The sequence below is a fragment of the Eleutherodactylus coqui genome, chromosome 2 (assembly GCF_035609145.1).
Source record: "Eleutherodactylus coqui strain aEleCoq1 chromosome 2, aEleCoq1.hap1, whole genome shotgun sequence".
Taxonomy (NCBI): domain Eukaryota; kingdom Metazoa; phylum Chordata; class Amphibia; order Anura; family Eleutherodactylidae; genus Eleutherodactylus; species Eleutherodactylus coqui.
In genome coordinates, this window is record NC_089838.1 from 11,366,414 (window position 1) to 11,385,784 (window position 19,371).

The window sequence follows — 19,371 nt, forward strand, 5'->3', positions numbered from 1 at the left end:
CATTACAGCAAAGCTATATATACTATTGTCAATACTCTAGTATTAGATACTGGTCAGTGGGCTCATGTACTGGGCAGCAGAGTATGTGAGAGGTCTTAGTTTGGTTATTATAAGAAGTACACAGTATCTCTAGATCACCAGTGACTATACTGTATAGAACACTTGACCACCAGGGAGTAAGCACTGACTACAAGTAATCTCGAGGCAGAACTATGCACTGTATATACCAATGCTCTCCAAGGGCTGGGCTCCTAATACATTGTTGAATTGTTAAGAACTGGTATAGCATGTTATGGAAGTACCAGGATAGAAATGAATATGTACCACTGGATGACTAGGCACCGCATATGGCAATATTTCATATGTTATATATAATAGGACCACCAAGGATAAGACAGAGTTCACAGAAATCTGGGCACAGGATATAGCAGTGGGTGATAATTAACTAAGCATGTAATATACCACTGGACCACCAGGAATAAAACACAGCATATATAACAAGCCCCTCTGGTAGTGATTCCAGCCTCCAGTCTTCTTGGGGATTATGCCACAAGGTTTGCATCCCTGGATTTGGGGATCTTCTACCCTCTGTCAGGTTGGATGGGGCCGTCTGTGGAGCCATCTTCAGGTCTCTCCAGAGATGTTGGATGTTGGTCTTGCAGGACTACTCAAGGACACTCACAGGGTTGCCCCTAAGCCCCTCCTGGTTGGTCTTGGCTGGGGTCATAGGATCATTGTTTTGTTGGAAGGTAACCCTTCTGCCCGGTCTGAGGTCCTTTGTGCTCTGGATCAGGTGTTCTTTATCTCAGTACATTGTTCCATCCAGCTTTCCATCCTCCCTGACCGGTCTCCCCTCCCCCAGCATGATGTTCCACCACCGGGCTTCACTGTAGGGTTGGTATTGGGCAGGTGATGAGCGGCGCCTGGTTTCCATCCACCCTTACCAAACTCCCCTTCCCCAGCATGATGCTGCCACCACCAGGCTTCATTGTAGGGATGGTATTGGGCAGGTGTTGAGTGGCGCCTGGTTTCCATCCACCCTGACCAGTCTCCCCTCTGCCAGCATGATGCTCCACCACCAGGCTTCACTGTAGGGATGGTATTGGGCAGGTGATGAGCGGCGCCTGGTTTCTTCCAAACAGAACACTTAGAATTAAAGCCAAAAAGTTCGATCTTGGTGTCATCAGAGCAGAAAATCATTTTTTCTCGCAGCCTGAGGGCCTTTGGGGTCTTTTTGGTAACTCCAGGCGGCTTCCATGTCTCTTGTTGAGGAGGTTCTTTCTGGCCGCTCTGCCATAAAGCCCAGATTGGTGGAGACTGCAGTGATGGTTGACCTTCTGGAAGTTTCTCCCATCTACACACAGGATCTTTGGGGTTCAGCCATAGTGACCATTGGGTTCTTGGTCTCCTCTCTTACCAAGACCCTTCTTCCCTTAGTTTGGGGGTCGGCGGCTCTAGGAAGAGTCCTGGTTGTTCTTCTTCCATGTAAGTATTATGGAGGCCACTGAGCTCTGGGAAACTTTTACTGCAGCAGAAAGGTTTTGCAGCTTCCCCAGATTGGCGCCTCCAAACAATCCTGTCTCTGAGCTCCGCAGGTAGTTCTTTCCTCCTCATGGCTTGGTTTTGGCTCTGATATGCATTGTGAGCTGGGAGGCTTTATAGACAGGAGAGTCTTTTATGGCCAATGAGCCTAATTTACCCCAGGTGACTCCATTCAGGGTGTAGAAACATCTCAAAGATGGTCAAGAGAAATGGGAAACCCCAGAGCTAAATGTCAGGTGTCAGATCAAAAATTTTAATTTTTAACAAATTTTAAACAATTTCTAACATTCTGTTGTCAATTTGTCATTATGGGGAACTGAGAGCGGAATGAGGGGGAACAGAAGACCACAACACAAAGTGAGAGGCTCTGAAGACTTTCGGAATGTGTGTATATATTGTTGGATCACCAGATATGGGCACAGTGTAGAGCAGCGGGTCACTAAGGATTGATCACATTATATTCCACTATACCACCAGGGATCTAATACATCATATATACTATTGGGTCAATTTAATCACCAACACCTGTTCACTCGGGACTAGACACATTATATATACACTGGACAGCTGGGGAAAATGTTGTATATACCCCTGCCCACCAGGGACGGGACATAGTATCACAATTGAATGACGACGTCTGTTCCCAGAGGATCATCATTGCTGGCAGCTCTGGAGGCACTGGGTAATGTTTGGGTTTCTCCGCTTGCAGCTCTTTCACGTGCTGCATTCCTGACTCATTCCAGATGTGCGAGGAGGAAAGAAATCTGCTACAGTCATAACTCAAGACAACTACAAGGAGCTTCAGAAGCCACTACTGGAGGCAGGAGAGAGGAAGGATCCAGTGCCCGCACCCTGCCCAAGTCATGCTCATCCAGTCCTGCCTGCTGCTGCTGCTGCTCTACAACTATGTGGATGCCAACTTCACCAGCAAGTGGCACCGGGGTGAGTGGTGATGGGATTCCATAGATTGGGGTTACTATAGGGGTTAATAAAGCTTAATCACTGCAACTTTCTAATAGACTTAGGGCTTTAATGCTTCACCATCTCTGCTTAATGTCAATGAACAGAAACATTTTTTCATACTTCTCACAGCTGAGGACTTGTTACAGTTGTATCCAACATCATATTAGCAGCAGAACTCTTTCTCTTGTGTTGATACAATGTATCACTCTGGAGGGCAGAGGATTGTCTAGACTGGATGCAGTTGTAGCAATTCTTCAGCTGTGAGCAGAATTTGATCTACATGTCAGTCCTTGGAATGTAAACGATTCGTGTCATTATTTGGGGTCCGCAAGAAGAGATTTTGAAAATGAGGCGGAATTAAAACCCAGTGTATATTAGAAAGTTGTAGGATCACAACCAGAAGCTGTGCGAAATGACAAACTCATGATGTCTACTCAGGACAGAGTCTTAATATGCCATTCCTGACACTGTTAATTCAGCTGCATTGGACAAATTCAGCTCTGCTACTTTGAGACATTTCACTCTCTCGCATAGGATGAATTCAGCTCGACCACAAGGTACACATTCTGCTTCGCTGCATAGGACAAAATCAGCTTTGTTACACCCGACACACCGGGCAGGCTCATCACTGCTACATAGCACAAGTTTCGCCCTGCTACATGTGAGACATTCTGGTCTCCTGCATGTAACCTGTACCACATCTTACACATTCAGCTCTACTACATCTGAAACATTCTGGTCTCCTACATTGAACCTGTACCACATCTTACACATTCAGCTCTGCTACATCTGAAACATTCTGGTCTCCTACATGGAACCTGTGCCACACTTTACACATTCAGCACTGCTACATCTGAAACATTCTGGTCTCCTACATGGAACCTGTACCACATCTTACACATTCAGCTCTACTACATCTGAAACATTCTGGTCTCCTACATGGAACCTGTACCACATCTTACACATTCAGCTCTGCTACATCTGAAACATTCTGGTCTCCTACATGGAACCTGTACCACACCTTACACATTCAGCTCTGCTACATCTGAAACATTCTGGTCTCCTACATTGAACCTGTGCCACACTTTACACATTCAGCTCTACTACATCTGAAACATTCTGGTCTCCTACATGGAACCTGTACCACACCTTACACATTCAGCTCTACTGCATCTGAAACACTCTGGTCTCCTACATGGAACCTGTGCCACACTTTACACATTCAGCTCTACTACATCTGAAACATTCTGGTCTCCTACATGGAACCTGTACCACATCTTACACATTCAGCTCTACTACATCTGAAACGTTCTGGTCTCCTTCATGGAACCTGTACCACACCTTACACATTCAGCTCTGCTACATTTCAAGCATTGAACTCTTCTGCAAAGGACAGTCGGTTTTGGTATTTCTGACACGGACAGTACTGCTGTATACGACCAACTTGGCTGTATTACACCTGACCAGAACAAATCTAACTCTGCTACATGTGGCAAATTCATTTCTCTTTCATATTACAAATTCGTATGTTTCACACCTCATGCTTCAGGTCTTCTGCATTCAATGCAAATTCAGCTGTACCACATCTGACACATTCAGCTCTGCTACATCTGACACATTCAGCTCTGCAACATCTGACACATTTAGCTCTTCTGTATAGGACGAATTCAGCTCTGCTGCATATGACATATTCAGCTGTACTACGTCTGATACAATCAGTTCCCCTACATAGGACACATTCAGCTCTGCTATATGTCATAAAAGCTCTTTAAGCAAATGTTGGTCGACTAAAAACCGCCATTTCAAACATTTGATGACCATAGTCAATTGGCAACCAATATGGCCACCAGCTTTATCATAATCCTGATGGCCAGTCTGCCCTGACCATAACTGTTGTATGTTTTTTTTTCCTTTACAGATGTAGCAGAGCTGAGTTTGTCACTCATGGTAATAGCACAAGGTCACTTGTCAAAAGTCCAGTAAATCTACTACTATATTATCTTACCTTATAGCAATACCATGGTGAAGAGTTAAACAACAAATTAAACTCTGCTACATCTGTATGCACACAATAACAAACTCAGCTCTGCTGCATCAAAACAAGCCCCAGTCTTGAGGATTGGCTTTGTAGATTCCACTGTTTCAGCCAGGCATCAGCTGGAGAGTTGGGTAATAATTCTTCTCGCCTGACATAAAGTTGCGGCTGACATCTATAATTACTTTTACAGAGACGATATAGTGAGAAGGCAAATCCATATTTCTGTCTGTGGCAACATCCACCGCTAAATGGGGCAAACATTGAGACTGCGGGGCTAAAATAAAATGTAAACCCCTTATTAAAAACAGAGGGGAAAAAAAATCACCCCTAAATGCTGTTTAATGGTCTTGAATTAAAGTGACAGTACACCTCTAATTCAGTTGGTTGGTAGTCATTTCCAGTACAGTGTAGGAATCTTCTGTGGAAACCATCAGCATGCTGCTGCTAATAGGGATGTCATTGCGTGTTGGAATGGGCTGAGGGTCTGGTGGGTCGACCATCAATTAGTGACGACATCTTTTTAGGGCCTCCTTCACACGACCGTATGTGTTTTCACGCTGGCCGCATCGCAGTCGAAAATCGCGTCAAAAGGAAATAGCCGCAATCAAGTCCCGACTCAATTAGCGTTCTCTGGTCCATTCACACAGCTGGGTGCGACGTATCAGCAAAAAAGACACCGCAGCCCGGAAATCCCTCGGCCGGCATAAATCCTCAGAACGACTTCTAATGCCTAAACAGAGGCGGCTGTAAGCCTATCACAGCGCTAGACGCGGCTAAACTCCCTCTCCCTTTTTTTGCAGCTCCCATAGGAGTCTATGGGAGCTTCCAGTGTAGCTCGGGCAAGACCTATCTTTCCAGGCAGCGTATAAACTCGGTCACGTATGTCCTAGTTATTCCGCCACAGCGTTTTGACGCGCCTAAAAATCGGTCATCCGAACGAATACATTGGAAATGTGAATAAGGCCTAAGGTGGTGGCTCAGCTGACCACTGACGGCCCGACTCCTGTTCTAAGAGAAACCTCAGATCCTGGCAGTTTTACCCCATACATGCCACAATCAGTAGCAGCTGCTGCATGTAACCAGATGATTGTGGGAGGGGGCTCTTTCTGTCACCCATTGGATATCCCAAATAACTGAATAGCTACAAAACACATCCGGGCACAAGTGTATACACATGGACAGCCGATTGATGTCAATTGGAATGGTGTAATACCTCATTTACCCTGCGGAGGTGCTGTAGGGAAAAGTGAACACTTGTTGCTGGATTCCTCCACAGATCACAGCTGATTGCTCTCTGTGATCAGCTTATGATCGGGGAAGCCTTCTGCCAACCAACTCATTAGCATACATTAGCAACATTCTTTTGAATGGGGTCATATACGCGAGCAATTTTTTTATGCATTGCAGTGCGGGAAAAAAATTGCGGCCTGACCTACCTGTGGGTGTTCCTTCGGGGCGCATCGCCCGTTGTTTTCAATGGGGCCGCGAAAAGGAAAAAAAAATGCATGCAAGTACGATGCGAGGTTTCCCATTGAGAACCATGAGAATCAGCTGCTGATCCTCCGCTGCGGCTGAAATCCACGCCGCGGGATCGCTACTTCCCTGAAGTGACAGGAAGCGTTTTTGACACAAGTACTCCTTGCACCCACGGGGACATCGTATGTTCCCGAGTGTGATATTAGGCTGAGTTTCACGGCCCTATATCATTCTCACCCATGTGGAATTAGCCCTAGGGCTTATTCACATGTCCGTATATCGGCCGGGTTTTCACGCCTGGCCAATATACGGTATCCCTTTCTGCAGCGGGAGGAGGTGGGACAAGATGGGAGCAGCCCCGCCCTGTTCCTTTGCAAATAGTGGTGAGGGGCGGAGAGGGGGCGGGAGCTCAGTGCACTGCTCCCGTCTTGTCCCGCCTCCTCCCTCTGCAGAAAGGGACACCGTATATCGGACAGGCATGAAAACCCGTCCAATATACGGGCGTGTGAATAAGCCCTTAGTCAGTCAATGTAGCTTTCACCATATTGAAGATCTCTGCTTGCTCCCAGTGAATGGAAACAGTCTTTTTTCAAGCAAGAGACTGGAAACCCATCCTGATCAAAAGCATAAACATGATAAACTGTTACAAACCAAATTATAGCCTCTGGATGTCAACAAGAATGTTCCTATTTACTGACAGCAAGCAGAGATTATGCATCAATGTCTCAAAATGTGCATCATCTCTGCTTATTGTAGTGGGCAAAATATTCTTGTTTCAATCAAGAGTCTGGAAAGCCACCCTGAGGATGTCCATAGACATAGTATACTCCGAATATACACAACAATGTTCCTGTTTGCAGTGATTATGGACCAACATCTCAAAATTTTTCACAATCTCTGCATGCTGTGAGTGAATAAAAACAGTCAAGTTTTAATCAAGAGGCTAGAAACCTGCCCTAATCTTGTCCATAGACATGATATACTGCAATAAACTAAGATACAGCCTCAGCGGACACACATACGAATGCTCCTATTCACTGACAGCAATCAGAGAATGTGCATCAACATCTCCAAATTTGCATAATCCTTGCTTACTTTCTGTGATAAAATCGTATCAAAAGGCTGACAACCGCTCTGATCATGTCCATAGACTTGTACAATGTAACAAGATAAACTACAGCTGCTTCATACAAACAGGCGACTATTCCTTGATAGCAAGCAGAGATTGTGTATCATTGTCTCAGTTTTCACAGTTTCTACTCACTGTCAGTGAATGGAAACAGTCTAGTTTTAATCAGGAGGCTGGAAACCGCATGTCCGTAGACAATACAATGTAACATATCAAGTTACAGTCCCCCGCAGGAACATTAAAAAATATAAAAAATAAAAAAAATAGGAAAAAAAACCTTTTCTGCGCACTTTTCCCTGTTTGTTTAATAAAAATTTTGATAAAAACCACATGCTTGGTATCTTCATCTCCATAATGATTAGGGCCCATTTACACGACTGTAGGCATTTCACCTGTGCCCGCCGCTGCTGTAAAAACGCCTGAACGGCAAAGGGTCCAGCGCATATACGCCGAGGCCACAATGCTGTCGGGCCTGGGGAGACATTCCCCCTTCCCTCCCTTCCCTCCCCGGCTCACCTCCTCACCCCTCCCCTCTGGCCGTTTGCAATGGGAGGGGGCGGAGCTAAACTCCCACCCTTGTCTGAAACCAGCAGTGGGAGGAGTCCCACTCCCCCACCACCCCCATTGCAAACAGCGGCAAGGGGCGGAGAAGAGAAGGGGAGGGAGTTTAGCAGTTACGCTGTTAAACTCCCTCCCACCTCCCTTCTCCGGCAGCTGTCATAGGCTCCCGTGGAGATCTATGCAGCTGCCGCCGCCGGCGTGGAAGCGCTTTTACGCTGTGGAAATACACCCCTGTACACTGGTGCGCTGTAAGCCAATGCATCAGAGGGGCAGCGTAGATCAGCTGGGGGTGAAAACCCGTCCGACATGCACCCATGTGAATAAGTCCTGAGGACAATAAATTGAACCCACTTTTTCTCCTGCAGGCTAACGCTACAAAAAACATTTAAACAATGGAGTCAAAATGCTTTTTTTAAATCAATTTGCCTCCCAAAAATACAACAAAAGTGATCAAACAAGCCATATGTACCCCAATATGGTACCAATAAAAACTGCACCTCGTTACCGAAAAACAAGCCCCCACAGAGCTCCGCCCATGGAAACACACAAAAGTTATGGGACGTTGCATGCAACAATTCTAAAAAATGTAAAAAGAAAAAAAAAAAGGTTTTCATTACACAAAAGTGGAAAAACCTAAGATAACACTAATAATTTTGGAATTTAGAAATTCACCCAGACATGAAGGCTGCTTAACTAATGCTGTAAAAATGAAAGAATCGTGTATTTTGTGTTTTTTTTCTCTTCCTGCCCTCTAATAAAACAATGCAATACATTATATGTACCCAAAAAGGCTACCCCTGTTTCCCTGAAAATAAACCCTACCTTGATATTTCTAGATTTTTGGGGAGGCTTGAAATATAAGCCCAACCCTGAAAATAAGCCCTGGCTGCATTACATTAAAAAAATATGGAATACTTACCTAGCGGGCTCGGGTCCTCCTGCTGCTGTCCGGAGCTCCACCACTGCATCCTGCAGTCCTCGTTCGCCCACAGATGATTATTTCCTGGTTACAGGTTTCATAAATCCCACCTCCAGGAAGCGATGGATCTGATTGGTTCATCAAGCACTGCATTGGTTGGCTGAGCAGCAGTCGAAGAACCAGTAACAACCATCGCGCTGTGGAGGCGGGATTTATGAATTGGCCAATCACTGCCGCGGCTTAGCGTGTCAGGGCTCTGGAGAGCAGCGGGAGGGACCTGGACCGAGCCTGCGAAGTAAGTATAATAAGACATCCCCCGAAAATAGGACCCCGTGCCTCTTTTGGGACAAAAATTAATATAAGACAGCATCTTATTTTCAGGGAAACACAGTAACAGTAAAAACTAAAACTGGCCACACAAACAACAAGCCCTCATACAGCATGGAAAGCAAATTATGGCTTTTGAAAAGTGGAGATGAAAATTTCCTAAAAATCGTTGTGTGATTAGGTCCAATTAGGCTGCGCCAATAAGGGGTTAACTACAATAATTTGCTCTGATGAGTTGCACTCGTTGTTCTTCATGTGAGGAGTGCATGTCCCAAGTGAAATACAAATATGCAAACCAATAGAGGTTAGGAATGCGTAGGAACAGCAGGAGGTGGAGTGTAAAGCATGGTGGATCAGTGGTTAGCATTGATGCGTTGCAGTCCTGGATTCGAATCTGACCAAGGACAAATTCCGCATAGAGTCTGTCTGTTCCCCTCGGATGCGTGGGATGCACTCCAAAAATGTACAGAGAGATTGATTGGCTTCCGATTAAATTGACCGCGGTGGCTGCTGGGGATTGAGTGGCTGCTCCCCCACATAGCAACGACTGAAACGATCAAGCTGCGCTGTGAATCCCCAGTGTGAGAAAACCGCAAGTAACGGGGGTGATTTTTCACTTTTCTATAGATGAGATAGATGACAGTTGGCCGAACGTTCAACAAACGGCTATCTAACCCCTGCGGGCAGCCTTAGTTATCGTACCCATACAGTGTGCACATAATACAGATACAGTGTACACATAAAAGTCATACAATGTACCCATAATACTCATACAACACCCATACAATGTACACATATTACTCATACAGCACCCATACAATGTACCCATAATACTCATACAGCACCCATACAGTGTACACATAATACTCATACAGCACCCATACAGTGTACACATAATACACATACAGCACCCATACAATGTACACATAATACTCATACAACACCCATACAATGTACACATAATACTCATACAGCACCCATACAATGTACCCATAATACTCATACAGCACCCATACAGTGTACACATAATACTCATACAGCACCCATACAGTGTACACATAATACACATACAGCACCCATACAATGTACACATAATACTCATACAACACCCATACAATGTACACATAATACTCATACAGCACCCATACAGTGTACACATAATACTCATACAGCACCCATACAGTGTACACATAATACACATACAGCACCCATACAGTGTACACATAATACTCATACAACACCCATACAGTGTACACATAATACACATACAGCACCCATACAATGTACACATAATACTCATACAGCACCCATACAATGTACCCATAATACTCATACAGCACCCATACAGTGTACACATAATACTCATACAGCACCCATACAGTGTACACATAATACACATACAGCACCCATACAATGTACACATAATACTCATACAACACCCATACAATGTACACATAATACTCATACAGCACCCATACAATGTACCCATAATACTCATACAGCACCCATACAGTGTACACATAATACTCATACAGCACCCATACAGTGTACACATAATACACATACAGCACCCATACAATGTACACATAATACTCATACAACACCCATACAATGTACACATAATACTCATACAGCACCCATACAGTGTACACATAATACTCATACAGCACCCATACAGTGTACACATAATACACATACAGCACCCATACAGTGTACACATAATACTCATACAACACCCATACAGTGTACACATAATACACATACAGCACCCATACAGTGTACACATAATACACATACAGCACCCATACAATGTACACATAATACTCATACAACACCCATACAATGTACACATAATACTCATACAGCACCCATACAATGTACCCATAATACTCATACAGCACCCATACAGTGTACACATAATACATATACAGCACCCATACAATGTACACATAATACTCATACAACACCCATACAATGTACACATAATACTCATACAGCACCCATACAATGTACACATAATACTCATACAACACCCATACAATGTACACATAATACTCATACAGCACCCATACAGTGTACACATAATACACATACAGCACCCATACAGTGTACACATAATACACATACAGCACCCATACAGTGTACACATAATACACATACAGCACCCATACAATGTACACATAATACTCATACAACACCCATACAATGTACACATAATACTCATACAGCACCCATACAATGTACCCATAATACTCATACAGCACCCATACAGTGTACACATAATACATATACAGCACCCATACAATGTACACATAATACTCATACAACACCCATACAATGTACACATAATACTCATACAGCACCCATACAATGTACACATAATACTCATACAACACCCATACAATGTACACATAATACTCATACAGCACCCATACAGTGTACACATAATACACATACAGCACCCATACAGTGTACACATAATACACATACAGCACCCATACAATGTACACATAATACTCATACAACACCCATACAATGTACACATAATACTCATACAACACCCATACAATGTACACATAATACTCATACAGCACCCATACAGTGTACACATAATACTCATACAACACCCATACAATGTACACATAATACTCATACAACACCCATACAATGTACACATAATACTCATACAGCACCCATACAGTGTACACATAATACTCATACAGCACCCATACAATGTACACATAATACTCATACAACACCCATACAGTGTACACATAATACACATACAGCACCCATACAATGTACACATAATACTCATACAACACCCATACAATGTACACATAATACTCATACAGCACCCATACAATGTACCCATAATACTCATACAGCACCCATACAATGTACACATAATACTCATACAACACCCATACAATGTACACATAATACTCATACAGCACCCATACAATGTACACATAATACTCATACAACACCCATACAATGTACACATAATACTCATACAGCACCCATACAATGTACCCATAATACTCATACAGCACCCATACAGTGTACACATAATACATATACAGCACCCATACAATGTACACATAATACTCATACAACACCCATACAATGTACACATAATACTCATACAGCACCCATACAATGTACACATAATACTCATACAACACCCATACAATGTACACATAATACTCATACAGCACCCATACAGTGTACACATAATACACATACAGCACCCATACAGTGTACACATAATACACATACAGCACCCATACAGTGTACACATAATACACATACAGCACCCATACAATGTACACATAATACTCATACAACACCCATACAATGTACACATAATACTCATACAGCACCCATACAGTGTACACATAATACTCATACAGCACCCATACAGTGTACACATAATACACATACAGCACCCATACAATGTACACATAATACTCATACAACACCCATACAGTGTACACATAATACACATACAGCACCCATACAATGTACACATAATACTCATACAACACCCATACAATGTACACATAATACTCATACAGCACCCATACAATGTACCCATAATACTCATACAGCACCCATACAGTGTACACATAATACATATACAGCACCCATACAATGTACACATAATACTCATACAACACCCATACAATGTACACATAATACTCATACAGCACCCATACAATGTACACATAATACTCATACAACACCCATACAATGTACACATAATACTCATACAGCACCCATACAGTGTACACATAATACACATACAGCACCCATACAGTGTACACATAATACACATACAGCACCCATACAATGTACACATAATACTCATACAACACCCATACAATGTACACATAATACTCATACAACACCCATACAATGTACACATAATACTCATACAGCACCCATACAGTGTACACATAATACTCATACAGCACCCATACAATGTACACATAATACTCATACAACACCCATACAGTGTACACATAATACACATACAGCACCCATACAATGTACACATAATACTCATACAACACCCATACAATGTACACATAATACTCATACAGCACCCATACAATGTACCCATAATACTCATACAGCACCCATACAGTGTACACATAATACATATACAGCACCCATACAATGTACACATAATACTCATACAACACCCATACAATGTACACATAATACTCATACAGCACCCATACAATGTACACATAATACTCATACAACACCCATACAATGTACACATAATACTCATACAACACCCATACAATGTACACATAATACTCATACAGCACCCATACAATGTACACATAATACTCATACAACACCCATACAATGTACACATAATACTCATACAGCACCCATACAGTGTACACATAATACTCATACAGCACCCATACAATGTACACATAATACTCATACAACACCCATACAGTGTACACATAATACACATACAGCACCCATACAATGTACACATAATACTCATACAACACCCATACAATGTACACATAATACTCATACAGCACCCATACAATGTACCCATAATACTCATACAGCACCCATACAGTGTACACATAATACATATACAGCACCCATACAATGTACACATAATACACATACAACACCCATACAATGTACACATAATACTCATACAGCACCCATACAATGTACACATAATACTCATACAACACCCATACAATGTACACATAATACTCATACAGCACCCATACAGTGTACACATAATACTCATACAGCACCCATACAGTGTACACATAATACTCATACAGCACCCATACAGTGTACACATAATACATATACAGCACCCATACAATGTACACATAATACTCATACAACACCCATACAATGTACACATAATACTCATACAACACCCATACAATGTACACATAATACTCATACAGCACCCATACAGTGTACACATAATACTCATACAGCACCCATACAATGTACACATAATACTCATACAGCACCCATACAGTGTACTCATAATACTCATACAGCACCCATACAGTGTACACATAATACACATACAGCACCCATACAATGTACACATAATACTCATACAACACCCATACAATGTACACATAATACTCATACAGCACCCATACAGTGTATACATCATAGAGATACAGTGTACATAATACAGATACAGTACACATAATACTCATACAGTGTATACATAATACTCATACAGTGTACACATAATGCAGATACAGTGCACATAATACACATACAACACCCATACAATGTACACATAATACACATACAATGTACACATAATACACATACAGCACCCATACAAAGTACACATAATACACATACAGTGCACATAATACACATACAGCACCCATACAATGTACACATAATACTCATAGAATGTACACATAATACTCATAGAATGTACACATAATACACATACAGCACCCATACAAAGTACACATAATACACATACAGCATCCATACAGTGTACACATAATACTCATAAAACACCCATACAGTGTACACATAATACAGATACAGCACCCATACAAAGCATGATATACACACCTAGTGCACATAATACACATAGAGCACCCATACAGTGTACACATAATACACATACAGAACCGATACAATGCACATGTAATACACATACAGCACCCATACAGTGTATACATAATACTCATACAACACCCATACAGTGTACACATAGTACACATACAGTGCACATAGTACACATACAACACCCATACCGTGTACACATAATACTCATACAGCACTGATACAAAGCATATGTAATACACATACAGCACCCATACAGTGTACACATAATACGCATACAGCACCCATATAATGTACACATAATACACATACAGTGCACATAATACACACAAACCACCCATACAGTGTACACATAATACACACAAACCACCCATACAGTGTACACATAATACTCATACAGCACCCATACGGTGTACACGTAATACAAATACAGCTAAGGACCTTGTAGCCTTGACCCTATCAGAAGCTAGAGGTGTGAGAGGGCCATTCCTCCTGTCAAATCCCTAGCTTCCGGTGGCGTCAAGTTGCAATAATACCTACAGCACCCATATAGTGTACACAAAATACACATACAGTGCACATAATATACATACAGCACCCATACAATATTCACATAATACACACACAGCACCAATACAAAGCATATGTTATTCACATACAGTGTACACAATACACATACAGCACCCATACAATGCATATGTAATACACATACAGTTCACATAGTACACATACAGCACCCATACAATGCATATGTAATACACATACATCACACATACAGTGCACACATAATACATATACAGCATCCATACAATGTATATATAATACACATAAAGCACCAAGACAATGTACATAATACATATACAGCACCCATACGCTGCACACATAATACACATAAATCATGCCCTATGAGGAACGGTTAAAGGATCTGGGAATGTTTAGCTTGCAGAAAAGAAGGCTGAGAGGAGACTTAATAGCGGTCTACAAATATCTGAAGGGCTGTCCCAGTGCAGAGGGATCAGCCCTATTCTCATCTGCACAAGGGAAGACTAGAAGCAATGGGATGAAACTGAAAGGGAGGAGACACAGATTAGATATTAGATAGTAAGGGGATCAATGAGTGGAACAGGTTACCACGGGAGGTGGGGAGTTCTCCTGCAATGGAAGTGTTCAAACAAAGGCTGGACAGACATATGTCTGGGATGATTTAATGAATCCTGCACTGAGCAGGGGGTTGGACCCGATGACCCTGGAGGTCCCTTCCAACTCTACCATTCTATGGTTCTATGATCTATGACATACAGCACCCATACATTGCACATAATACACATACAGAACCCAGACAAAGAACAGATAATACACATACAGCACCCATACAGTGTGCACATAATACAACAGGTGGCACTGTGGAGGTATTATTCCATTTACCTTATTTGCATATTACTCAGAGGAGCATGAATTGCCTTTGGAGTCTCCTCACCCACCATCTAGGTCCCCTAAGGAGACAACATCAGACCCCTATAATACACATACAGCACCCATATAATGTGCACCCAATACACATACAGCATCTATAAAATGCACAAATAATACACACTCAGCACTCTAAAGCTAATCATCCACATACCCATAGCTACCTCCCCATGTAAATGAGCATCATAAATACTGGAGAAGTAGGAGAACATATTGTGATGAGGACTCCTACAAAACATAATAAGGAAGATTCTGCGTGGCAGAGATTTTTCCATCTCTAAACTGGTTTAGAAACTTTCACTCCTTCCCAGAGTTCATCTGTACTTCCTGCCAACAATCATGTTTTCTCCTCTTTGAGTTCAAGAACCGAAGCTACAGTGTGATACTTCTGGTAGAATCCAGTATTGACTGACAGAGCCTACAGCCGACGTGCTCTGGATTATGAGCTACTCAGGACTCTGGGGATGAAGCGTTATAAAGGGGCGCAACTCGTGTTTATGTAGAAAGGAGGATATGGGAGAATGACCAAAAATGTCAACAATTTAATTGGATGTCCATTGAAAAAGAAAAAATAGTAGGGTTGACATTGAGCCTTGAAGAAGAAGAGTGGCTTGAACATTGAAGAAGAGAAGAGTAGTGTGACTCACAAGCCTTCAAGAATGGTGATGTGACCCTCAGGCCTTGAAAAAGAGAAGAGTAGTGTGACCCTTGGGCCTTGAAGAACAGACAAGTGGTGTGGTTCCTGAGCATTCAAGAAGGCAATGGTAGCATGACCCTCAAGCTTTGAAAAAATATAGGAGTAGTGTGATCCTCAAGTTTTGAGTTACCTAGGAGTCTTGAAGAAGAGAAAAGTAGCGTGGTTCTTGAAAAAAAGAAAAGTACTGTGACTCTTGAGCTGAGTGTCACCTGTTGTAAGTCAGCATTCCTTCAAGCCAAAGTTAGACTCTTTATACAAGCCTTGTAACAATGACTGTGAATTAAAAGCAAAGCTAGACTCCATGTATAGAAAGCTGTTTCAAAGTATTTGCCCTTCATCGGTGTAAGTAGGAGTCTGGCTTTGCTAGTGAGAGGCCTGGGATGGGGTTCAGAAACACTATCTTTTCTCCTTAGGGAGAGCAACTATACTATAACCTAAGTGATGAGACTCAAATGGCCGCGCACGCTCCTCTGGGTAATATGCAAATAAGGGAGATGGAATAATACCTCCACAGTGCTACCTATTGGAAGGCAACATCCCTTCAAGCCAAAGTCAGACTCTTTATACAAGCCTGGTATCAATGAGTGGGAATTAAAAGCAAAGCCAGACTCCATGTACATGTTCTTGAGCTCTAAAGAGAAGAGAAAACTGGTGTGACCCTTGAGCATTGAAGAAGTGAAGATGGTTGTGACCTGCAATTCTAGAATAAAGAAAAATTAGTAGTGTGATCCTTGAGTCTTAAAGAAGGGAGGAGTGTTGTGATCCTCAAGCCTTAAAGAAGAGAAGAGTGTTGTAACCTGCAAGCCTTGAAGAAGAAAGAGTAATGTGATCTTCGAGCCATAAAGAAGAGGGAAAGTAGTGTGACCCTAAAGCCTTGAGGAAAGCAAAAGTGGCTTAACTTTTGAGCCTTGAAGAAGAAACGCATGGTGTGACCCTCAATCCTTGAAGAAGGCAAGAATGGCAAAACCCTTGAGCCTTAAAAAAGAGAAGAGCAGTGTGACCCTCAAATCTTGAATAAGAAAAGAGCAATGTGACCCTTAAGCCTTGAAGAAGAGAAAAATGATATGAGAACCCCAAGCCTTGACAAAGAGAAGAGTTGAAACCCACAAGCCTTGAAGAAGGCACAATTGGCATAACCTTTGAGCCTTGAAGAAGAGAGGTGTAACCCTTGAGCCTTGAAGAAGGAAAGAATGATGTGACCAACTTGATCAAGGTACCCCCTTCCCAGGCCCTGTCAGGGTGTCTTCACACTTGTGATCGCGATATCCTGATCACACGTGTGAAGGCCCCCTTATGGCAAGAGTTGTAGCTTAAAGTTCTTGGGTCATGATCCAAAAGCTAGAGCAGATCTTCCACCCAACCATCAATGTCTTCACCGGGACCACACATATCCCAGTGTATAAAATATTCATTGGACTATTGAGATTTTCTTATCCACTGGGATTACAGGAAGTGTTGTGTCATCACACTATAGTACCCCCTGGGTTGCCATCACTCTTATGTGTCATGGTGGTCTATGGACCACCCAGATTTTGGATTTCTGGTTGCAATTTCTATCTTGGCAGAACCTATAGTTATACTCCCACCATGACATGCATGTATTATATTACAAGGAAATCCATATGTGTATACAGAGGTATGCATATAACATATGTGCTCCACAGTTGTCGATATTGCCACTGGTCACAATAATCTCAAGGAAACCATTATGTCATGTGACCACCATTTTGAGGACATTGACTTAAACTGCTACCAGTATCCATGTGGATCCTGTTCCTTCCATAACTATGAGGTCTCCTCATCAAACGCTCAGTATGACAGCAGAGTTATTAGAAGTGTAATGAGTTATGGGGACCTTAAACTCTATCAATGCATATGCTTGGCACATGTGCCAGCCTTTCCAGAACACATGGGGTTAAATTACTGCCTGTTTGACGTTACAAAGTTTCTGGCCAAAGCACATATGGGCCAATAGTTAGTATAGTATAGCATAGTAATAGTGTCCATCTTTATCTAATATAAGGAACGATGCCCACTTAGTGCCCTACATACTTTTTTAGTGCCTCCTCTGTTCTCCCACAAATTAATAGTGCCTCGTGTGGATCCACAAAAAAATACTGCCCCCGAGATATTAATAGTGCACCCTCTGTGGCCCAACAAATTAATAGTGTGCCCTTTGTGGCCCCACAAACTAATAATGCCTCCACACAAAGTGTTCACACACAGTAAGGATACCTGCCCCTTTAGTGCCCCTATGCAGGAGTGATGCCCTCGTTAGTGTTCCCATACACAGTATGATGCCTCTTTAGTGTCCTCACAACAATATGATATCCCCCTTAGTGTCCCCACCACAGATAATGCAATACACACATCAGAGATGGTCTCTTAGCCGCACAAAGTGTTGCTACTGATGCCCCCTATACAGTATACAATGCCCTCTTAGTGCCCCTGCACAGACAAAATGTCCCTGTTGATGACTCCATGCAGTAAACTGTAGACATCACCTCTTAATGCCTCCACACAGATAATATACCCCCGGTGAGGCTCCTTCCTACAGTAATCATGCCCTCTAAGTGTCCACACACAGATAAAATGCCCCTTGTGAAGCCCAAAGGATAGTATGATATTCCCTCTTAGTGCCC

General features: G+C 42.4%; 1 protein-coding gene across 1 annotated transcript in view; it reads left to right on the forward strand.

The window, feature by feature from the left end:
• The first annotated feature begins 2,302 nt into the window (after positions 1–2,302).
• FAM180A (family with sequence similarity 180 member A) overlaps positions 2,303–19,371 on the forward strand; it is a 30,028-nt gene continuing 12,959 nt past the window's right edge. Inside the window, exon 1 of the mRNA XM_066590345.1 lies at positions 2,303–2,484. Within this exon, the coding sequence (XP_066446442.1) occupies positions 2,406–2,484 (79 nt within the window). The 5' untranslated portion in view covers positions 2,303–2,405. The remainder of the gene's footprint in view (positions 2,485–19,371) is intronic.